Source organism: Scardinius erythrophthalmus (genome assembly GCF_964197995.2).
Source record: "Scardinius erythrophthalmus genome assembly, chromosome: 1".
In the NCBI taxonomy this organism is placed as follows: Eukaryota; Metazoa; Chordata; class Actinopteri; order Cypriniformes; family Leuciscidae; genus Scardinius; species Scardinius erythrophthalmus.
The window spans coordinates 27,535,035-27,560,569 of record NC_138221.1 but is presented as its reverse complement, the minus strand read 5'-3'; the positions used below and the strand labels follow the sequence as shown (position 1 = coordinate 27,560,569).

Sequence of the window (25,535 nt, the reverse complement as noted above, 5' to 3'; positions counted from 1 at the left end):
TTATTTCTTTGCTCTTGGCTGGCATGTGGCATTGCTATGGCCTGCATGTGGCCCAGATCTGGCAAACAGGAGCGGTCCGCCCAAGGGCCATCATTCCACGCTGCATGTGGGCCAGATCCGCATTCCACAAGTGCCAGATGTGGGCCAGATCCGGGCCGAAACAGTGTTGCTATCTGGGGATGTTTAAGTTGTTTTTATTTATTTTATCCACAGATGTAAGATATGTAGCCTATACAATTGGGAATGTTATTTTGTGTCACTGTGTGATTGAGCTGAAGCTGGCCTGACGGCCTGTTTATCAAAATATATTCTCCTATGCAGGTAGCAGCTATGCATTGACAAACCCTATTTTTGTGTTTAAGTTTATATTATCAGGTTTCATGTTTAAGTGTATGGAGTTATTGCGTTTTCTCCGTCTATGTGCTTTTGTTTTCTTTGCTTTTTCTTTCCTTGTGCTTTTCTTTTCTGCCTTTCTCCCGAACTGTGTATATATATATATAATATATATAAAATATATTATCTTATGCAGACCCAGTCTGGCACTCTCCTGTCGTTCTTGCACTGAATTTACAACACAACGCAGACAGAAGCATATGGTTACATTAGCAGAAATGTTTGATGTGAATTTCATAAAAGTAATGGTAACGTTAGTTGTGTTGTGTGAGAGTTGGCTGAGAGACTCTCCAGAAAGCATGTGTACCTGTGTTGTACTTCAGTCTTAATTTCTTTTAAATAAATTTTCTTATAGCATTACTCATTGATATATTCATACACAGTACATGGACTAATCATATTCTTTACATTCATTACTTTTATTTTACTTCAGTTTACTCTCTAAAATAGGGCCCGATGTACCATTTTAATATCAAGCAATTTTCCATATTGACCTTTAACATGTATTTTGAATCACACTTTGATTGTGTTGTGTTTTAGATTTTAAAAACTGTAAAACTTAACTGAAAATGTACTGGTAATTTTCTGCAGGACATTGTTTTTCCACAGATAATTTTTCTTACGATGTGTACACTTGTTTCTTTAAGTATTGCTATTCATACATAACCATGTTGTACTGAGAATAATGTTTAAGCCCCATTCTTTCTTTATGCAATGCACTTTTTATAACTGCTGAAATGAAGAAGTAAAGATAACCAACTTGGTTATATGCTTCTGTTAAGACAAAGTTTATCTAATAGACTTATTTCTTATCACACCTGCACTGCTCCTGCAGTTGTGTCAAGTCTGGTATATGTGTATATTATTTAAAAGCCGCTTTACTGAAAATTGTGCCTTACAAGCAGTTTTTGACTTCAAAGATCTAATACATGTTCTGAAAAAATCTTTTAAATTATACTGTTTTATGTTTTGTTATGGAATATGCAATTATTCTATTTTAAATATGCCTTTTTGTATATGAAGCACTTATGTATCGTAGTCAACCATAATGGTAACCTTATATAATTAAAGTGTTTTTTTTTTTTTTTATAAAGCAAGACACCAGAAGTTGTTAAATGATTTATTAAGGAAGTGTTATATAATGAAATAGGCTACACTTTAATCATTGTAACCATATATTGAGTAAGTGGTTTATAAAAAAAAAAAACACACAATTAATGTTTAACATTTAACATTTATTAAAAAGCATAACAAGGAACAAAACATTCTTTAAAAAGAGCTTTGCCAAAGAAAGAAGAAAAATGCAAGCATTACCTTCGTATGTGTTGCGGACGAGACACAGAATGCAACAAAGAAAAGGTCAGAAGAAGGAGGAAGAAGAGGTGAAAGGCTTTAATGAACAAGTTTTAGGGAGTTTCCAGGAGGGGATTTCTGAAGATGTCAAAAGGTTGATGGACTTTAAAAGAGCTGGAACAAATGACATGTCCAGTCAGACGCTGATTCACCAAGGACGGCCTCTCCGGTGTTGCCTTGCCATTGCGCCTCATGAAGTTAAAGCTTGTAAACGATTTGGTTTTGATTTACTTTTATTTTTATTTTGTATATTAGTACCTCCTTTTATGTAAACTAGTTAACCTGTATTTAATCAAATATATAATTGAAATTAAGAAGCTCGCCTGTAATAAGTCTCTGTTTTACAAAAGATTGAGCTGAACTGCACGGAGAGGTCTTCTGTGATCTAAATAATATTAAAAATGCTTATTATTTAGGACAGATTTGACTTAATTTACCTAACCTGAGAATAATTAAAATAAGGTAAAAGGTGTTTAAAATTACGCACCATGAAACAGTTTTATTCCCACATGAAAGTCATATTACCATATTATCTAATAAAACTAAAACTTCTAAATAAATGTAGCCTATATATATATATATATATATATATATATATATATATATATATATATATATGAAAATAATAACAATAGTCCAAGGTTTCTCTTTTAAATACACCAAAAAAAGAGTCCAAAGTTTTGAATCGGTAAGATAATGTTTATAGAAGAAGTCTATATGCTCACCAAGGCTGCATTTATTATATATATATATATATATATATATATATATATATATATATAGAGAGAGAGAGAGAGAGAGAGAGAGAGAGAGAGATAGATATATAGATATATAGATAGATAGATAGATAGATGTGTGTGTGTGTGTGTGTGTGTGTGTGTGTGTGTGTGTGTGTGTGTGTGTGTGTGTGTGAAATATTATTAAATTGTCAAATATCTGTTTTCTATTTGAATATATTTGATCATTACTCCAGTCTTCAGTGTCACATGATCCTTCAGAAATCATTCTAATATGAAGATTTGATGTTTAAAAAACATTTATGATTATCATCAATATTGAAAACAGTTGCGTACAACTTTTTTTAGAGAGTTCAAATGAGCAGCATTTATCTGAAATAGAAAGCTTGTGCAACATTGCAACCATTCAAAAGTAAGGGGGGAACTTAATTATTAGTTATATAAATTAATACATATAAATTAATACATCATGCAAAGATGCATTAAATTGACCAAAAGTTACAGTAAAGAAATGTATAATGTTACAAAATAATCTATTTCAAATAAATGCTGTCCTTTTGAACTTTATATTCATCAAAGAATCCTGAAAAAAAAAATGTTTTACACAACTGTCTTCAATATTGATAATACTAATAAATGTTTCTTGAACATCAAATCTTCATATTGTAATGATTTCTGAAGGATCATGTCACACTGAAGACTGGAGTAATGATGCTGAAAATACAGCTTTGATCAGAAAATTATTAAATTTTACAATATAATTTTATTGTTTATTTTTAATAAAATAAATACAGCATTGAAGAGCAGAAGAGACTTTCGTTTTCACCGACAGTGTTTCTAAAACAGTTTGTGTGCCCCATAATTCTAAATAAACATAGGCTACCATTTTATTAATATGAAAAAAAATGCAAAAAGTTTTCCCATCATCAGACGTCTGTTTCTCTATTCTATTCTATTCTATTCTATTCTATTCTATTCTATTCTATTCTATTCTATTCTATTCTATTCTATTCTATTCGCCTATATTCTATTTACCTATATTATATTATATTATATTATATTATATTATATTATATTATATTATATTATATTATATTATATTATATTATATTATATTATATTATTTGCTATAACATTTGAAACAACAACACTTTAAAGACTTATTTAAAGACCTTAAAGTTTTACTTTTATTTTGTAATCCAACAGGACTCGCAGTAGTTCGCGTTACTAGAGACTTTTATTTTGTAATATTTAGAGGCGTCTAAATCAAGGACCTCCACACAGGCAGCTGATGATACCGCCGGCTGATGCACTATTCGTTTAATAAATAAATAAAGCAGTATTTTGTCGCGGCCCACAGGCTCGGATGGATCAGAGGATGTTTGTTTTTATCATTCTCGGTTTAATTTGACGAATGTCTGTGGTATCTAAGGGGGAAATGTGTGGATTTATGCTGTCAGAGCTTTAAATGAGGATCATGGCGTTTCCGGAGGGAGAATCACTCGAATCCTGGCTCAGTACGTGCACTATTATCATTTGCATCTCACAATAGATGTAAATAATATTCTTGTTGTGTGTGTTCGCTGCAATGCATCAGTCCCGGCTCGTCTGACGCGCTTGTTTGGCGTTTTCCGCGAAATTTCGAATCATACTATGATGAAGGTCTGCTCATGAAAAATAATTTTATCATATTGACGTTGCCTGGTAACCTTCTCAGGGCGTCCAATCACAAAGCCTACATGATATGTAAGAGCGAGACTTCACCATAGTAGGATTCGTTAATTCGCCAGCGCCCACTTACCAGCACCTGCCTACCAACCAATCAGATACGGACACTGTACGAACGTCACGCCTCGTAATTAATATTCATGAGCCAAGCCTTTCTTATAGTATGATTTATAAATTCATAGAGTGCGTGTTGACTGTCAGATCTGGCGATATTGCGTTCAGATAGTGCAAAGTCTGTGTTTGGATTTATATAGGATGAGTTCAGACCCAGAGATTTAGGATTTAAAGCAGAATTCATTATTAATTATCCATTTAACAGATGATTTTATCCAGTGTGTTAAATAGTACACTAACCATGATAATACAATGCTTTTTTGATTTACAGCTGGGATTATTAATTAACCATTGAACTGATGATTTTATCAAGTGTAACAAATAGTACACCAACCATGATAATACAACGATTTTTGCACATCATGTAAATACAATGGTACATGAATATGCTGATATTATACATATATAACACTTTTTGTAAAGGACTTTTCTTTACATTATTGATGGAAATATTGATATGCATCACTGTGATTGTCCCTCACACTGTTGTGCCAGTGTATCACAGACACAGAGCTCAACGAGGCCGATTGTTTGGTCCTTTACGAATGTGTGTGTTCTCCACAGACAAAGCCACACACCCCACCAACCGGCAGGAGGACTGGGAATATATTATCGGGTTTTGTGACCAGATCAATAAGGAGTTGGAAGGGTAAGCCTTCGTAATCCAACATGACTGAAAACTACAGATTCTCTGCTCTTTCTGATTGTGTGTGTGTGTGTGTGTGTGTGTGTGTGTGTGTGTGTGTGTGTGTGTGTGTGTGTGTGTGTGTGTGTGTGTGTATAGTCCTCAGATAGCTGTGAGACTCCTCGTTCACAAAATCTACTCTCAAGAATGGGAAGCCCTTCAAGCTCTGACTGTGAGTGATGTTTTAATGCTAATCCTCCATCTCTGCTCTAGCATGAGTCTGTTCATGGATAATGTGATGTTTCTGTGTCTCTGCAGGTACTAGAGGCGTGTATGAAGAACTGTGGGCGAAGATTTCACAACGAAATAGCCAGATATAGGTTTTTAAATGAGCTGATTAAAGTGGTTTCACCCAGGGTTGGTGGTTTTTCTATTATGAGTTATTTTTGTTGACCCAAATGTCAGCAGCCTGATTCCCTTGATAAAATCCCAATTGGATTTTTCCATAGGCTTTTGGGTAATTGCTGAAAATGAGCTCTGAGACTAACAAAAGTTTATGATTCTTACACGTTTTGTTCGTCATAATAATCTTCACAAACTTTTATGAATTTTGAAGCCTAAAAACAATCAGCAGAAGTCAGAAGCTAAGCATGGGCTATAAATGAACTCGCCATCATTAAACTTTCAACAACGGTTTCCATGAAAGTTTAAACCTAGTTTTCAGAGTTTTAGTGTCAGCACTGCATTAAACTACTGTATATAATGTTGAATATAATGTATAATGGGGGAATATTTGTGGGTCCTGATAATGCCAAATGTCTTGTTACCAGTAAAAAGTTGCATTATTTTAAATATATCTAGTCAGTGACAGAGTGCAAACATATTCCTCTAAAATAATTCTGTATTTTAAGCTTCAGAATCATGAATATTGTTGTTCTGGCGTCTCTATTGTCCAAAGCTTTGGGTTTCCAGCACCAAGTCCAAGCCCAAATTTACCTTTTTAATCAACAGTGTGTTTTTTGTTAACCTTTTATCATGTGTCTTGGAGTATCGCAATAATATTGCATCGTGAGTTCAATATCGTGATATGTATCGAATTGTAAAATGAGGGTATCGTTACACCCCTACTGGTATATTTATGTTGTAGAATAAAACGTGAAAATATCTTGAGCTTATGTTCGCATTTAACCAAAAACCCATTCAAAAAACCAGTTGACATCAGGATGATGGAACCAGAAGTGTAAAAATGTGATCTTGATTCTGGGTTTTATGGCTCATTCCTGTGCACTTATATGTCTAATACGAAACATGTGTCAAAAGCAGTGTGTGTGTGTGTGTTGCAGTACATGGGGAACAGTGTTTCTGAGAAGGTGAAGAATAAGATTATTGAGATGCTGTACAGCTGGACGGTGGCGTTTCCCAACGAGTCCAAGATCGCGGACGCATACCAGGCGCTCAAGAAGCAAGGTGAGATTTAACTCCACTCAACTTTATTTCTAAAGCACTTTCAAAAACCGCAATGGGCACCAAAATGCTGAACATAAAAATGACAGAAATAAACAATTTTACACAATTCTACGGACGCACTTTCTGGGGTCGGTCATGAGCGGTTGTCTGATTGATGGTGTGTGTGTGTGTGTGTGTGTGTGTGTGTGATGATTTCTTCAGGACTCGTGATGTCGGACCCAGAACTGACAGTGGACAAAACCCTGATCCCGTCGCCTCCCGCTCGGCCCAAAAACCCGGTGTTTGACAACGAGGACATGGGGAAGGTGAGACTGACATCACTTCCTAAAAACTTATCAAGCCAAGGCACTAGAGAGTTAAAGTAAATGTGTATAAAAAGCCTTTATTTCATTATGGCTTAGGCAATTAAAAACAGTTTTGAAATAACCAGACACCGACTAATGTCCTTTTAAGCAGCAATTAGTTAGTCATGTGATCACCTGATTACATAATATAGTATAGTCACAATTGAGAAGAAATTATTAGACAAATTGTGAAGACACATCTCACCAAAACACAATTAAACCCAACATAATGTTCCAAAAAAAACAAACAGGATATAATATAACAATGCACTTAACAGTGTAAGAAAACAGAATCAACAATGTATTCCAGTAACAGAGGAGGAAGATTTTTTTTTTAAATTAAATTATAACTACAAGTCAAGTCAAGTCACGTTCATTATAGCGCTTTAACAATATAGGTTGTTTCAAAGCAGTGATAATTTACATTGATAATAGGAAATTAAAGTAACAGAGATTGTTTTGGCTTTACTGCAGCTCTAGAATAAAGTTATTGTCCAGCTAAAGTTAGTTTTGACTGATTGGATTCTTCTGTTGCAGAGATCATTAGCTATTAACTTAGGGGTCGCTAACACGACACCGTTCAAGTACAACATGACATAAGATATGTATGAAATATACAAAATCAGAATCAACAATTTATTCTCAGTTCAAATGATACAACTATAAAATAACACCAGTCGAGGAAACCGTAAAGTCAAATTACAGAATCTAATTTGGTTGCTTTCAGTGTATATATCCAGAAAGACTCTGGATCCAGAAAGTTGCTGACTACCCATCATTTCCTGCTTCTGAAAACATTTGAGTTTAACTCGATGCGGTTTCTCTTTATGAAACCACAGAAATGACTTTGTGCTCTTCTGTGATTTGATGGCAGTTGTTGGCTGAACTTCTGAGGAGCAAAAACCCAGAAGATCTTCAGGAGGCGAACAGACTCATCAAAAACATGGTGAAAGAGGTGAGAGAGAGAGACGTGATCGAGATGCTGTTCTGACAACGTGAAACACCATTTCCTTCTTTACACTAATCACAACAAAGCGGTAAATGTGTTTCTTGAACATTGAGGGTCCAAACCAATTTTGATTTGTCTTTTTTAATGCAATTAAAGGATTTAAATTAATTTAAGGATATAAATAAAAATAAATAACTATTATTCATTGTAAAATAAGCCAACCTCATGATAATGTGTTATATCAGTATTATTCGCACCCTGATTCTGGATCTGGTGTGACATGCATGATGTGATGGACTGAATCTGTGTTGCAGGATGAAGCCCGAGTGCAGAAAATGAGCAAACGCATCCACACGCTGGAGGAGGTGAACATCAACGTCAAGCTCCTGGGAGAGATGCTGAGTCAGTACGACAGGGACCGATCGTCAGACGCCGACCGTGAGCTCATCAAGGTCAGACCATGAGCACAACACGCAGCGTTTAGACATGAGCAGGCCAAGAAAGTGCGCTTTTAAAGAAACGACTTGTGACTTATACTAAAGTAGATCTCCTGAGCATCAGGTGGTTCAGCTAGTTCTGGATCATCAGCTTAGCCTGCATATTTCTCTACTATTTCTGCTGCAATTATGTCAAAGCACCTTGTTTTTAACTTTTATATTATCAGAAACTGGGTGTATATTAAACAAACATGTTTCATTTTGTGATTCTAGAAGTATAAATAACTGTATTGTCTTCAGTAAAAATAATAGTTAGTGGGGGGGAAATGCACATGATCTTGATTTTTGGCTGGTTTGCCAGCTGATCAACCACCTAAACTTTAACCAGTTAGAAACCTCACGATTTAGATTAGTTCTTGCAGGGTAGCCACAGTTTACTCTACTGGGACTGGGACTATGCTTAGTGCACTTGAAGAGTAGAGTAGAGTGGAATAGAATAGAACAGAGTATAATGTAATAGAATAGAACAGAGTAAAATATAAAATATAATAGAGTGCAGTGTAGAGTAGAGTGAAATAGGTTATAACAGAGTAGAGTAGAGTATAATAGAGTAAAGTAGAGTGGAATAGAATATAACAGCGTAAAATATAATAGAGTGCAGTGTAGAATAGAGTGAAATAGAATATAACAGAGTAGAGTGTAAAGGAATATAATAGAGTAGAGTGGAAGAGAATAGAACAGATTTGAATATAATTGAGTGGAGTGTAGAGTAGAGTAGAATATGATAGAGTAGAGTGGAATAGAATATAACAGAGTAGAGTGGAATAGAATAGAACACCATATAATATAATAGTGCAGTGTAGAATAGAGTAAAATAGAATATAATAAATTTGAGTGGAATAGAATATAACAGCGTAAAATATAATAGAGTGCAGTGTAGAATAGAGTGAAATAGAATATAACAGAATATAGTGTAAAGGAATATAATAGAGTAGAGTGGAACAGAATAGAACAGATTTGAATATAATTGAGTGGAGTGTAGAGTAGAATAGAATATAACAGAGTTGAGTTGAATAGAACACCATAGAATATAATAGAGTGCAGTGTAGAATAGAGTGAAATAGAATATAATAGAGTGGAATAGAATAGAGTGGAATAGAATAGAACAGAACAGATTAGAATATTATAGAGTGGAGTGTAGAGTGGAAAGGAATAGAATAGAATAGAGTAGAGTGGAAAGGAATAGAATAGAGTAGAATGGAAAGGAATATAATAGAGTGGAATAGAATATAACAGATTAGAATATAATAGAGTGGAGAGGAGAGTAGAGTAGAGTGGAAAGGAGTATAATAGAGAAGAATATAATAGGAACTTTTATCATCATTCCAGGAAACCCCTATCGCTGTATCTGAATAAATAGAAGATTGAAACGATTAAACATGACTTATAAACACACGACTGCCTTATTCTGTGTAAGAATCATCATCTCACAGAAGGAGGAGCTTAGCTCTCGTTATGAAGTGAGTTTGGAGTGAGTGCAGTGTAGAATAGAGTGAAATAGAATATAACAGAGAAGAGTAGAGTGGAAAAGAATATAGTAGAGAAGAGTGGAATAGAATAGACCAGATTAGAATATAATAGAGTGGAGTGTAGAGTAGAGTGGAATGCAATATAATCGAGTAGAGTGGTAGTAATCTTTATTTATCACCACATGATCAGGTCTGGTGGAATTAGTTTCAGTTTCATGTCATTCAGCAACTTTTTGGTTGCCAGCCAAAAATGTGCGGAATCCGTCAGTCGTCCGTTATTGGTTGACCATCTTATTTCACAGAAGTCACATGACAGTAGTGCAATAACAGTGAAGTGTGTTTCATGTGTTTAAATGTTGATTTCACAGTGCTGTACTGTATCATTACAGCAGTTTCCTGTCTGTACTGTTAGAGCTTGTATAATTAGGTCGATGTAACCATGACAACAGCGCTCACATGTGACCTGGCGTCTGTGTCCAGGAGCTGTACGAGCGCTGTGACAAACTCCGACGCACCGCGTTCAAACTGGCCACCGAAGCGGAGGACAACGACTCCAGTCTGGGTAAACCACGCTTTACTCTCTCAGAGAATGATTAGGGCTGCATGATTAAAGGAACACGCCGACTTTTGGGACTTTAGCTTATTCACCGTATCCCCCAGAGTTAGATAAGTCCATACATACCGTTTTCATCTCTGTGCGTGCCGTAACTCTGTCTGACGCACCCACGGCTAGCCTAGCTTAGCACAAAGACTGGAGGTAAATGGCTCCAGCTAGGATACTGCTCCCAATAAGTGACAAAATAACGGCAACATTTTCCTATTTACATGTTGTGATTTGTATAGTCACAGCGTGTACGAATAACAAGGTCACATGAGACACAGCCGTCTTCTAACCGTATACATACTGGGAACTATATTCTCAGAAGGCAAAGCACTGCTACTTCTGCGGAGTGATTTACTCCAACTCTGAGCGAATCACTACGCAGAAGTAGCAGTGCTTTGTTATGAAGTGAGTTTGGAGTAAAAGCATGTTATTAAATGTTGTCTTTTGTTAAACAAGAGGTTCATAAATGCTTCTCATGTTTGACGTGTGTTGTTTTTTCAAATGCTCGTTATAAGAGACTCAGACTCAGTGCTTTCAGATGGAGCAGCGTTTACAGAGCCGTACGTCACTGACAAGCTGCACATAACAAATAATCGCAGCCTTTGCGATTTCATAATCGCGATAAGCCAAATCGGTTTAAGTGCGATTACATGTAAATTGCGATTAATCGTGCAGCCCTAGAATGATTGTTTATTTGAAATGTTCATTATGTGTCTGCTTACTGTAGGGGACATTCTCAAGGCGAACGATGATTTGTCCAGAGTAATCGGCTCTTATAAACGAGTCGTTGACGGACAGGCGGACGACGGCGAGGGTGAAGATCTCAGACCGGCTGCTAGTGAAGGTGACCTCAGTTTAGGGCTCATTTCTTCAGTTTAGGGCTCATTTCTTCAGTTTAGGGCTCATTTCTTCAGTTTAGAGCTCATTTGTTCAGTTTAGGGTTCATTTGTTCAATTTAGGGCTCATTTCTTCAGTTTAGGGCTCATTTCTTCAGTTTAGGGTTCATTTGTTCAATTTAGGGCTCATTTGTTCAGTTTAGGGTTCATTTCTTCAGTTTAGAGTTCATTTGTTCAATTTAGGGCTCATTTCTTCAGTTTAGGGTTCATTTGTTCAATTTAGGGCTCATTTGTTCAGTTTAGGGCTCATTTCTTCAGTTTAGGGTTCATTTCTTCAGTTTAGGGCTCATTTCTTCAGTTTAGAGCTCATTTGTTCAGTTTAGGGTTCATTTGTTCAATTTAGGGCTCATTTCTTCAGTTTAGGGCTCATTTCTTCAGTTTAGGGTTCATTTGTTCAATTTAGGGCTCATTTCTTCAGTTTAGGGCTCATTTCTTCAGTTTAGAGTTCATTTGTTCAATTTAGGGCTCATTTCTTCAGTTTAGAGTTCATTTGTTCAATTTAGGGCTCATTTCTTCAGTTTAGGGCTCATTTCTTCAGTTTAGGGTTCATTTCTTCAGTTTAGGGCTCATTTCTTCAGTTTAGAGCTCATTTGTTCAGTTTAGGGTTCATTTGTTCAATTTAGGGCTCATTTCTTCAGTTTAGGGCTCATTTCTTCAGTTTAGGGTTCATTTGTTCAATTTAGGGCTCATTTCTTCAGTTTAGAGTTCATTTGTTCAATTTAGGGCTCATTTCTTCAGTTTAGGGCTCATTTCTTCAGTTTAGGGTTCATTTCTTCAGTTTAGGGCTCATTTCTTCAGTTTAGAGCTCATTTGTTCAGTTTAGGGTTCATTTGTTCAATTTAGGGCTCATTTCTTCAGTTTAGGGCTCATTTCTTCAGTTTAGGGTTCATTTGTTCAATTTAGGGCTCATTTGTTCAGTTTAGGGTTCATTTCTTCAGTTTAGGGCTCATTTCTTCAGTTTAGGGTTCATTTCTTCAGTTTAGGGCTCATTTCTTCAGTTTAGAGCTCATTTGTTCAGTTTAGGGTTCATTTGTTCAATTTAGGGCTCATTTCTTCAGTTTAGGGCTCATTTCTTCAGTTTAGGGTTCATTTGTTCAATTTAGGGCTCATTTGTTCAGTTTAGGGTTCATTTCTTCAGTTTAGAGTTCATTTGTTCAATTTAGGGCTCATTTCTTCAGTTTAGGGTTCATTTGTTCAATTTAGGGCTCATTTGTTCAGTTTAGGGCTCATTTCTTCAGTTTAGGGCTCATTTCTTCAGTTTAGGGCTCATTTCTTCAGTTTAGGGCTCATTTCTTCAGTTTAGGGTTCATTTGTTCAATTTAGGGCTCATTTCTTCAGTTTAGGGTTCATTTGTTCAATTTAGGGCTCATTTGTTCAGTTTAGGGTTCATTTCTTCAGTTTAGAGTTCATTTGTTCAATTTAGGGCTCATTTCTTCAGTTTAGGGTTCATTTGTTCAATTTAGGGCTCATTTGTTCAGTTTAGGGCTCATTTCTTCAGTTTAGGGTTCATTTCTTCAGTTTAGGGCTCATTTCTTCAGTTTAGAGCTCATTTGTTCAGTTTAGGGTTCATTTGTTCAATTTAGGGCTCATTTCTTCAGTTTAGGGCTCATTTCTTCAGTTTAGGGTTCATTTGTTCAATTTAGGGCTCATTTGTTCAGTTTAGGGTTCATTTCTTCAGTTTAGAGTTCATTTGTTCAATTTAGGGCTCATTTCTTCAGTTTAGAGTTCATTTGTTCAATTTAGGGCTCATTTCTTCAGTTTAGGGCTCATTTCTTCAGTTTAGGGTTCATTTCTTCAGTTTAGGGCTCATTTCTTCAGTTTAGAGCTCATTTGTTCAGTTTAGGGTTCATTTGTTCAATTTAGGGCTCATTTCTTCAGTTTAGGGCTCATTTCTTCAGTTTAGGGTTCATTTGTTCAATTTAGGGCTCATTTCTTCAGTTTAGGGTTCATTTGTTCAATTTAGGGCTCATTTCCTCAGTTTAGGGCTCATTTCTTCAGTTTAGGGTTCATTTCTTCAGTTTAGGGCTCATTTCTTCAGTTTAGAGCTCATTTGTTCAGTTTAGGGTTCATTTGTTCAATTTAGGGCTCATTTCTTCAGTTTAGGGCTCATTTCTTCAGTTTAGGGTTCAATTGTTCAATTTAGGGCTCATTTGTTCAGTTTAGGGTTCATTTCTTCAGTTTAGGGCTCATTTCTTCAGTTTAGGGTTCATTTCTTCAGTTTAGGGCTCATTTCTTCAGTTTAGAGCTCATTTGTTCAGTTTAGGGTTCATTTGTTCAATTTAGGGCTCATTTCTTCAGTTTAGGGCTCATTTCTTCAGTTTAGGGTTCATTTGTTCAATTTAGGGCTCATTTGTTCAGTTTAGGGTTCATTTCTTCAGTTTAGAGTTCATTTGTTCAATTTATGGCTCATTTCTTCAGTTTAGGGTTCATTTGTTCAATTTAGGGCTCATTTCTTCAGTTTAGGGCTCATTTCTTCAGTTTAGGGCTCATTTCTTTAGTTTAGGGCTCATTTCTTCATTTTAGGGTTCATTTGTTCAATTTAGGGCTCATTTCTTCAGTTTAGGGTTCATTTGTTCAATTTAGGGCTCATTTGTTCAGTTTAGGGTTCATTTCTTCAGTTTAGGGCTTCAGTTTAGGGCTCAATTCTTCAGTTTAGGACTCATTTCTTCAGTTTAGGGTTCATTTCTTCAGTTTAGGGTTCATTACTTCAGTTTAGGGTTCATTTCTTCAGTTTAGGGCTCATTTTGTCAGTTTAGGGCTCATTTCTTCAGTTTAGGGCTCATTTCTTCAGTTTAGGGTTCATTTGTTCAATTTAGGGCTCATTTGTTCAGTTTAGGGTTCATTTCTTCAGTTTAGGGTTCATTTGTTCAATTTAGGGCTCATTTCTTCAGTTTAGGGTTCATTTGTTTAATTTAGGGCTCATTTGTTCAGTTTAGGGCTCATTTCTTCAGTTTAGGGTTCATTTGTTCAATTTAGGGCTCATTTGTTCAGTTTAGGGTTCATTTGTTCAATTTAGGGCTCATTTGTTCAGTTTAGGGTTCATTTCTTCAGTTTAGGGCTCAATTCTTCAGTTTAGGACTCATTTCTTCAGTTTAGGGTTCATTTCTTCAGTTTAGGGTTCATTACTTCAGTTTAGGGTTCATTTCTTCAGTTTAGGGCTCATTTTGTCAGTTTAGGGCTAATTTGTTCAGTTTAGAGTTAATTTCGTCAATTTAGGGTTAATTTCTTCAGTGTAGGGCTCATTTGTTCAGTTTAGGGTTCATTTCTTCAGTTTAGGGTTCATTTCTTCAGTTTAGGGCTTCAGTTTAGGGTTAATTTCTTCAGTTTAGGGCTCATTTCTTCATCTTAGGGTTCATTTCTTCAGTTTAGGGCTAATTTCTTCAGTTTAGGGTTAATTTCTTCAGTTTAGGGCTCATTTGTTCAGTTTAGGGTTCATTTGTTCAGTTTAGGGCTAATTTGTTCAGTTTAGGGATTAATTTCTTCAGTTTAGGGTTCATTTGTCAATCTTCCCTCAAATGCAATATTTCGATAATCCAGGACATTTCATTTTCTCCCCACATGATTTTTGCGGTTACACTTTATTTTAAGGTGTCATTGTTACAGTGTAACTATATATTTAAGTACTGAGTAATATTAAGCAACTACATGTACTTACTATAGGGTTAGGGTAGGATTTGACTGAGGGTTAGTTGCATGTAATTATGCATAATTAACTGTTATTACTATGGTAAGTACATGTAACATATGTAACAAGGACACTGTCAAATAAAGTGTTACTGATTTTACTTCTTCCCTCAGGATGCGAGACCACAGGCACACTGATTGATCTGGCTGGACTGGATGAACCTTCCTCTCCCCCGACCGGCCCTCCTCCTCTTCCTCTTCCTCCTCCTCAGATCTCGTCCACCAATCACACGGCCTCCTCCATCCCTGTGCTCCCGCCTCCTCCTCGCCGATTGGCCGGCAGTCAGAAGAGCAGCCCCAATCACAGGCCTCCTGAGCAGCAGACCTCCCTCTCCCTGCTGGACGATGAGCTCTTGTCTCTCGGTGATTAATCTTGCTTATATAGTTGTGAGACTGTCTGGTGATGTATATAATAAAGGAATAAGCCATGCGAGGTCATGTGATGCAGTGAGTTTACCATGTTTTTTTACACTGGACCCCACATAGCGGTGGTAAAATCACTGTAAAACAAAACCGGTTGTCTTTTGTAAAATTACATCAACAGTAATATGATAAAAATGTATTTGACACTTAAATAAATAAATAATATTATTAATATTAAAATTATTGTTCTTATTAATAATGTTTTAAAACATTTGGAAAACTATTAATAAAATAATTATTAATAAAAATATTGTTATTAAAAAGTATATACAGTTTTGAAAACAATGTTTAGTAAATAAAAGTTATAATTGTACTTGATGTAATTAATTAATTAAAGTTTAAAGTATAAAATTGATATTATTATAATTGTTATTAATAATACATCAATTACAAATATTGTTATTAATAAATATGTAAAAAATAATGTTCGTTAAAAATGTAGTGTATGATTATAATTCATACAACAATAATTAATCAATTAATAATTATTAATTAATAAATAGTAATAATAACAATAATAATCCATTAAATGCTTCTAAATTTCTTCCACCGTGCGTTTTATTTTAGTTTTATTCATATTTTTAATTAGTTTCCGCATTTTCAGTAAAATGTTTTTGTAATTTAAAAAATAAATAAAAATTATTTCAGTTTTAGTTATTTTACTGCATCAAGTTAAACTAAATGAAAATAAGAAATGGTTATTTGGCAACTAGCTGAAATAAAATCAGTTTAATGTTGTTTATATGTAATTTAGTTTTATTTTTCTGCATGTAAACGTTATTTTATTCTCAGGCCTGAATGATCCGCCCTCTGTGCCAAACAGACCGAAGCTGGATGAACTCTCTGCTCAGTGGACGTCCCTACAGGTCGGACACACTAAATCATTTGGACTTACTGGTGTTGAATATTAATAATCCTGAGAGAGGTTATTGAATCTGTGATTTCGGTTGTCCTCTTGCTGTCAGGCTCCTGATGCGGACCTGGACCTGTTTGGGAGCATCTCGGCCCCAAGCGCCGTCTTTCCGACATCACACACACCGGCTGTCAGTCAGGGAATGCAGGATCTCTCCATGCTGGACTTTGGAGGTGGAAAGAGGTATAATTCTGCTCTGAAACTGCACCTCAAACCAGCCTGAAGGCCTGTTCACACCAAGAACGATAACTATAACTATATTTGCATCCACACCAAGATTGATAACTATAACGATAACTATAACGATAACTATATTTGCGTCCACACCAAGAACGATATCTATAAAGATGACTATAACGATAACTATAACGATAACTATATTTGTGTCCACACCAAGAACGATAACTATAAAGATGACTATAACGATAACTATAACGATAACTATATTTGTGTCCACACCAATAACGATAACTATAAAGATGACTATAACGATAACTATAACGATAACTATATTTGCGTCCACACCAAGATTGATAACTATAACGATAACGATAACTATAACGATAACTATATTTGCGTCCACACCAAGAACGATAACTATAAAGATGACTATAACGATAACTATAACGATAACTATATTTGTGTCCACACCAAGAACGATAACTATAAAGATGACTATAACGATAACTATAACGATAACTATATTTGTGTCCACACCAATAACGATAACCATAAAGATGACTATAACGATAACTATAACGATAACTATATTTGCGTCCACACCAAGAACGATAACTATAAAGATGACTATAACGATAACTATAACGATAACTATATTTGCGTACACACCGATGAACGATAACGGTCTGTTATTCTAAGTTCGCGCACTGCGGTTTCAAAGTGTGTACAACGTCATTGTTTTTGCTGTTGTTGTTGCATTTACAGACTTTAACCAGCAGATGTCCTCAGCATGCTGTGTTTTCAGTGAAGTGTGTAATCGAGCTAATAATCTAACAGTATATTTTGCTGACATAGTCAATATAGAGGAATAAAAACACTGCAACTTCAAAGGAAGCAAGACAGTGTTGTCGATACCTGAGGTAACGTTAATTATTCTCACCATTTATTTATATGAACGATTGTTTTCCATTTCCATTTTCTTGAACGGTGGGTGTTGTGTTAGCTTCCCCTAAGTTAATAACTAATGATCTTTGCAACGGAAGTGAATCAATCAATCAAAACTAACTTTAGCTGGACAATAACATTATTCTAGAGCTGCTGTAAAGCCAAAACAATCTCTGTTACTTTAATTTGCTGTTATCAATGTAAAGCTGCTTTTAAACAATCTATATTGTTAAAAGAGCTATATAAATGAAGATGACTTGACTTGACTTAAAAAAAAGGGGCTTGACTTGTCAAACAGTGGAGGATTTTTCTGGACCTCGGTGATTAACTTCTCCACAGTGTCGTCTGCCATTTTAAATGTGCGAGCCCTTGAATTAGAATGGATTCCTATTAGCTGTCAGTTTATTACCATTCAACAGCTGGAAAAAAAATCTTTCTGAAAGTGATTCCAACGGTATTGTTTCTCTATATCATCATCGTCATAGCTGTGGTATGGACTCTGCTATTCTTCAATATTGAGAAGGATTTTTAGAGCTATATTTTTATCGTTATCGTCCTTGGTGTGAATGGGCCTTAAAGTGGTTTCATATCAGTCACTTATTAGGGTGCATGATGTTATGATGCTCCTTTAGAAGAGAGCTGCCTATGCAGACCACTTATTTGACTATATAAATGAGACTTCATGTGTCTTCCTTCAGTGTTTCAGGTCTGAGTGGTATCGCTGGAGGAACTTTTGGTCTTTCTGGAGGCTTCATGGGCTCGGCAGGCTCTAACCCGTTCATGAGCGCGGCGGGTCCCTCGTCTCCTGCTGTGGCTCGGGCTCAGGCCGGGACATGCGTCTCGGCTCCGGGCAGCCCCTTCTTTCAGCCCTTCTCGTCCCACTCGCCCCAGAGCAGCCCGGCGAGGAGCGCTGAGCCCAGCCTGGCCAGCCTGCACGTCCCGCTCGAGGCCATCAGACCCAGTGAGTGACACCAGCGCCAATACGACCCGCTCAAGCAGACCGAACGCATGAGCTACTGATTCAAATTTAGCTGATCATCTGAAATGATTTTCAAGTGACGAGCGGTTTACACTGACAGAAAAGTGTATTGATCCTTAAAATTGGAGGGAAATAAAAATATTTTTACATCTTTGATCATTATTATTGCTATATATATATATATATATATATATATATATATATACAGTATATATATTGTTCTACATTATCTCTACTTATTATAGAGATATACACATAATCAGCACAATTTTACACACACACTTCACATAACTACATGTACATCCTACTTTCTGTTTTGTGTTTTGTAGTGATGTATCATCTAACTCAGCGGTCCCCAACCTTTTTTGCACCACGGACCGGTTTAATATCAGACAATATTTTCACGCACCGGCCTTTAAGGTGTGGCGGATAAATACAACAAAATAAAATGATACGACCGGCATAAAAATTGGGGTATTTTTTAAATATAATAATAAACGTGAATCCAATGTGTAGGCTTACTCGCAATTTTATTAGCAGTGTACTCGTAACATCGCGCCTAAAAACAACTGAGAAAGCCTGAACACAAACAAAATGCCCCCAAAAGAAAAAAATCTCCATGTTTTCGGTGCTGATGCGATGTAAGGGTGGCGCTGCCAATAAAGCAACTAAAAGCTGTCACAAAGAACCGGCAAAATTAATGATTATGAATATGTAAAATATAGCAGGAGACATTTTAATTGTTTAATAATAAACAAGTGTTTTCTGTGCAAAGATAAAGTTGACGATGCTGACTCAATCTTCGCAGTAGGCCTAGTGAACGAGAGAAATGCACATTTCATACGAATTAGCCTAGGCTACATAAGCAGAGAACAGTCAGTTTTCTTTCATTTTGAATTGTTCTGTTTAACCCTCTGGGGTCTGAGGGGTTTTTGGGGTCCTTGAGATGTTCTGACATGCCCTGACATTTGTGCTTTTTTCAGTTGCTTATAAACATATTAATGGCAAAGGTGTAAATTCACTCTATTTAGCACAAACAGGGCTACCATAATATGTGAACAACTTGCATGTACATGTTTGTATTTTTGATAGAATAATGTTTATGCATGGTTTTTTCAAAAACAAAAAACTAAAGTTTCTGAAATAAGGCCATAAAACACATTCTAAATATATGTAAATAAGACTTTTGACTAATGGATGACGTTGCCTAGAATTTTTTCTTCAAAATTATGTGAAAATCATCCTGCCTAATCATTCACATAACACAATACATTGATTTAAATCTTGTAAAACACTTTTTGTTTGGAAAGGCCATATGCGGGTGGGCGTGATTCACACCTGTGGAGTCAATGGGGCCCGCATAATGAGGCTGCATACGTAATGAGCCTTTCATTCAGGTGTGTGACTGAGCCACAAGAATGCAAGGACAATATATAACTGGTTTGTTGTTTTTTCCACAAATTTTGCTTGCAAATTGTACAATATCCAAGGTAAACATTTCTAGTAATTGTGCAGTTAATTGTTCTCATACTGTATTTTCAGATTTGGAATATATTCTCTTCCCAAATGTGTCACTAATAAAGCATAATAAAATTATTTAAAGAGAAGGCTCATAATGACCTTTTAAGATTTTGTTTACATCTATCCTTATATATATATATATATATATATATATATATATATATATATATATTTTTTTTTTTTTTTTTTTTTTTTTTTTTAAGGTTATACAATTACAACAACATTTAAAATTGTAACAATATTTCCAGTGTAATCTTTCTTTGTATTCGCGATTCATATTAAAACAGTATTTTTGCCAGCTGTAGTAGCTCCACAACAGCGCGCATCTGTGCGTTCATTCATTCATAGAAACGCGATTCATATTTACACAGTATTTTTGCCAGCTGTAGTAGCTCCACAACAGCACGCATCTGTGCGTTCGTTCGTTCATTCATTCATACACAGAAACTCGATTCATATTTAAACAGTATTTTTGCCAGCTGTAGTAGCTCCACAACAGCACGCATCTTTGCGTTCATTCATTCCGATTAGAACAAAGCAAACAGAACTGACCTAATTCCTCAGCGGGATCCGTTTGCTCCTCGAAATGATACTTCCAGAACTTCTGAGGTAAATTTTTGCAGGATTATTATCAAGATAGTATTATTCCTCACAGCATCGTAAAGTACATAAGTCTGAAAGTGAACTCGCGGTGTGTGTTATCCAGCTGATGTGGGCGTTTCACAGGTTTGTTTGGATCGCCTCACATTTGCGTTTGAATAGCGCGCGCTCTCCGTGGGCGGAGCACATTAAAACTTAATTAGCTGAGATGAGAACGACTGACATCTCTCTCTTTGCATACATATTACATAAACTGTGAATATTTGTTTTTTATAAAAATTACTTCATTTAAAAGAAGAGAATTCAAGCTTCATGCCTGTGTGACTGTATGCCTGTTTGACTGAGTATTCGCTGAGTTACAGTTCATTTTCGGACGCGTTTCAGAATTGACTTCACTGACGGAGAGTAGGCAGAACTCGCATCATGTTTATTTTTCTTTATTTGGCGAAAAGCACAACACTTTGTTTTTATTATAAGCATACACAAAAAAATACACACTAAACAGGATCGATTGATGTACAACACAAGCATATAAGATAAAAATTTAAAAACTTTTTTTGCACTCATACGGAAAAAAACGAGCCTATCGCGCCGGCGCGATAGCCGACCTCAGGGGGTTAAAAGTAGACATTTCATGCTTTCTATATCTCAGGTCTGTGAGGCAAGTAGGCTACCTTATTACTGAGTTTCGGTTAATTTATGAGATCAGCTCCAGTTCACGCGCCCACGCCTCCGTGTCGTGATTAAATATTTTCTACTATATTTACTTCTTACTTATTAAATCCATTAAATTGATGAAACATTGATTAAAATTAAGATACAATTAATACAAACCGAAATTAAATTTAAAGACAGGCTTTTTGCTTTCTGTTTGAGGTCTCTGTGACAGTTTTAAAGCAGTCTTTTAGTGCTGCTTTCAGAGCGCTCACGTCCGTAACGGAGAACTGTCCCGTCCGTAACGTTTTTTTTTGTGTGAAATAGGCTACATTTCTAAATAAATGCGACTTATAGTCCAGTGCGACTTAGGCTATATATGTTTTTTTCTTCTTCATGGCGCAATTTTTGACTGATGCGACTTATACTCGATTTATAGTCCGGAAAATACGTTAAGTTATATATTCTTTCTGTGCGGCCCGGTGCCAAATGTCCCACGGACCGGTACTGGTCCGCGGCCCGGGGGTTGGGGACCTCTGATTTAAACAATGTAATAATTTAAGGCAGAAACAATGAGCTCATTGAAGTAATGAATACTTGTTTGTTAACAAATGATTATGAAAAATTTATGAAAAATGACATATAAATTCTATCATTATAAGTATTATTATAAATATATATTATATAACACTATCTAAAAGCCTAATCTTTTATTTCTTTCTTTTTTTTCTTTTTTTTTTTTGTGAAATGTGATCTTGAAGGTTTGTTTTTTTAGTAAAAAATTCACAATTCAATTAATATTTGAATTTTCCCAGATTATAATCTATATTATAGGTTAAAATTCCTTTATGAACTATATAAATATTTAAAATATATGTAACTTTTATTATAATATTTGATTATAAATTAGATATCATAATGTATTATTTCTTTTGGTTGATTTTGGGGTGAAATGTGATTCAGCTGTTCTGTGAGACTGACCCAGATATCCAGCATTTGCCTCTTGTTTGTCTGGTGTCCTCAGGTAAAGTCTTACCTGTGACGGTGTATGATAAGGATGGAGTTCGTGTTCTTCTGCACTTCGCGATGGACTGTCCTCCGGGTCGCCCGGACGTCCTGGTGATCGTGGTGTCGCTGCTCAACACGGCGCCGTTACCCGTGAGGAACGTATTACTGCAAGCAGCCGTTCCAAAGGTACGAGCTCCTCATCTGCAGACACAGAGCGATTCACACCAATCAGTCATCTGTCAGTTCCTTTCTGTGATTCAGTTGAACCACTTCACAAAGTTAAAGGTGCAGTGTGTAATTTTTAGCCGCATCTAGTGGTGAGGTTGTGAATTGCACCCAACAGAAGTTACGGTGGCCGACAGGAAGTGATGTCGTCGTGTGAGACAGCAGAGAGTAGCCAGTGAAGCAATGAGGTTTCTTTACAAAGATCAATTAAGAAATTAGGTTTACTTAATTATTCAGTAAAACGATGTTATTGTGAATATTACTTGTTCATCATTGTGTCAGTGTTTTATTCGCTGACTTTAGCTAACTTTGCACGAAGAACAACATAGTGACGAAATGCGTTTGTCCATTCAGGGCCACTGTAGAAACATGTTGATGTAAGGGGACCCGTTAGCCTGACTTCGTCATACTCATATTCTAGTCAGAATGTGAGTCTGATACCGCTCCATAGAGATTTGATTATGGGGCGTGTCTCAACCGAACTAGGAAAAAAAACCCCTCTGCACTCAATTGGATAGACCTACAACCAATCAGAGCAACGTAGTAAATGACGCATGTTCTTCATTCATATTTTCAACCAACAAAATGTCGCGGGCGTGGCTCTCTGTTCCTCTTTTAAAATGAATGCGCTGTGGATATCTTCTATAACAGACACGATGGCGGAATCTACACATGATGTTTCATAAACAAAGTTTGGGAGGAGCACGTACAAATAATCAATCCAATATCAACTTGTCATCAAACAATACCATGTCTAACGTTACTGAGGAAGCATATTCACTCTGTCAACTTACCTAACAACACTCCTTGACAGTTTTTCAGCATCCCTCGGTCCTTCCACCACCCCGAATCCTCACTCTTGTCTTGTTCTCTCACAACCAGGAACACGGGGGAGTATGGCTACCGAGAGCCCACAGCCCTCTCCTTGGACAGCACGTCATATACGCATTTATTCTATCTTACTTATTTGTGTGAACTCGTGACATCTCATATAGCCTACGCATTTATTCTATCTGACTTATTTGTAAATGTGAACTCGTGAAATCTCAATTCTCCAATTCAAATCAAGCGCTCTTTGGTGACGTGGGTGATTACGTAACCGCAGACCATCTGCAAGCCCGCCCTGGCAATTTGATTGGCTCGGCCTTCTAGGAGCCGAGCATAATTACTCCTCAATGGATCGAGTCCAGACCGAACTTCCCGACCAAAAAATGTTGTGGGCGGGGTTCGGGCTGGCACCCAGGCTAGGGACCCGTGGTGTGTAGATAGAAATGGCTCATTCTAAGGTAATAAAAACATAACGGTTCATTATGTAAGGTCTTTATACACCACTGAAAACATAGTTATGTATATGATATTGCATTTCTGTCAACAGATCCTCCTAAATATTACACAATGCACCTTTAACTGAGCATTCGTTTCACTGTAAAATGTGAAATGCAACGCAGAGATTTCTTGAAACATGTTTGATCACTCTGTGAAGATCTGATGCACAAGTTGCACTTTGAATATCTGCTTTAAATTGACCTCTGACCCTGTACGCTCTTGTGTGTGTATCAGTCTATGCGAGTGAAGCTTCAGCCTCCGTCAGGCACAGAGATCGCACCCTTTAACCCCATCCAGCCTCCCGCCTCCATCACTCAGGTCATGCTGCTCGCCAACCCACTGAAGGTATAATATTTAATATATATATAATATATAATATTTACATTTAATTTATTTTTTATTACAAAAAGGTGGAATAAATAATTATTTTACATTTATTATATTATTATTGTTTATTATATTATTATTATTATTATTATTATTATTATTAAAAATATATATTTATAATGTTTCTATTACTGTTAATAATTTTTTCAATATCTTTTTATTTTCCAATATCTTGGATCAAATATTTTTTTAATTATTTTTAAAGATTATTATTTAAAATATTGTTGTTATTGTTATTATTAGAAAAAAGGGGGAATAAATAATGTTTCTTGTTTTGTTTTTTTTAATAAAAAAAATAGTCTTTTTAAAATTATTAAAAATAGATGAGTGATGATGAGTGGTCACACACACATCCATTACCTTGTTTTATTAAAAAATATTACAATAAAAAAATCCAATAAAATGTAAAAAAAAGAATTAAATATTTAAAATATGTATAATACTGTTGTTGTTTTTATTAAAAATAAGGTGGAATAAATAATTATTGAAAATGTATTAATTTTATATAAAAATACAAATTTATTATTTATAATATTGTTATTATTAAAAATAAAGAAAAATAAATATGTTTTTGTAAAATAAATCTTTATTTTTAATAGATTATTATTTAAAATATTGTTGTTATTGTTATTAAAAAAATAATATGGGGTAATAAATATTTTTTTGTATTTAAAAAAAAACATCTTTTAAAAAGTATTTTTAAAATAATTGTTTTTAAATTATTATTTAAATACTGTTGTTGTTATCATAAAATAAGGGGGAATAAATAATTACATTTTTGTATTTTGTATATAATTAAATAAAAATAAAGTATTTTAAAATTATTAAAATATACTATTTATAATATTGTTTTTCTTATTGTTCTTATATCCCTTTATATATATATATATATATGTATATATTTTTTTTTTTTTTAAACTGAATAAAATTAAATCTTAAATAAATAAATAATTACATTTTTGTATTTAATTTAATAAAAAAAATTTCTTTAATTATTTATTGTTTATTTATTATAATACTGTTTTTGTTACTGTAATTATTTAAAACAATTAGTGGGAATAAATAATTAAACGATTCAAAATGTGACACCACTTCATAAAGGTTTGTGTTTGTGTATGTGTGTGTTCCAGGAGCGCGTGCGTTTGCGCTATAAGCTGACGTATCTGCTGGGCGAGCGCCAGTACTCAGAGGTGGGAGAGCTGGATCAGTTTCCCCCAGCGGACAGATGGGGATCCCTGTAGATCCTTAAACCTTCATTCCCAAGTATCCCGTTCATTTGTGCTGCTGATTTATGTTCAATCAGTGTTTTACTGTAGCGCTGTGAGGCTGCACTTGATGCTTGATGTTTTTCGCCAAAATTCAAGCTGGATATTATTATAATAACGCACCGTCAGTGACACACATGATGTCCTGAAGCGAACGCACGCGCTTCAGAGATTGATCTTTTGTGTGCTGCACTTACAGTTAATCACAGTTTCCATCAAAATACCACAGTAAAACAATTACTGACTGGC

The 25,535-nt window shown here is 35.4% G+C and overlaps 1 protein-coding gene across 1 annotated transcript; it reads left to right on the top strand.

Moving 5' to 3' along the window:
- Window positions 1-1,736: 1,736 nt before the first annotated feature.
- gga3b (golgi associated, gamma adaptin ear containing, ARF binding protein 3b) lies at window positions 1,737-25,535 on the top strand (the record flags this gene model as incomplete). Its single annotated transcript, XM_081373793.1, has 17 exons — window positions 1,737-1,881; window positions 4,890-4,974; window positions 5,110-5,182; window positions 5,269-5,367; window positions 6,294-6,417; window positions 6,619-6,722; window positions 7,636-7,716; window positions 8,025-8,162; window positions 10,157-10,238; window positions 11,008-11,124; window positions 14,975-15,223; window positions 16,076-16,149; window positions 16,249-16,379; window positions 18,020-18,282; window positions 22,100-22,269; window positions 23,869-23,979; window positions 25,152-25,535. 17 exons carry the CDS (start codon window positions 1,737-1,739, stop codon window positions 25,260-25,262), a joined length of 2,157 nt encoding a protein of 718 aa, XP_081229919.1. The 3' UTR covers window positions 25,263-25,535.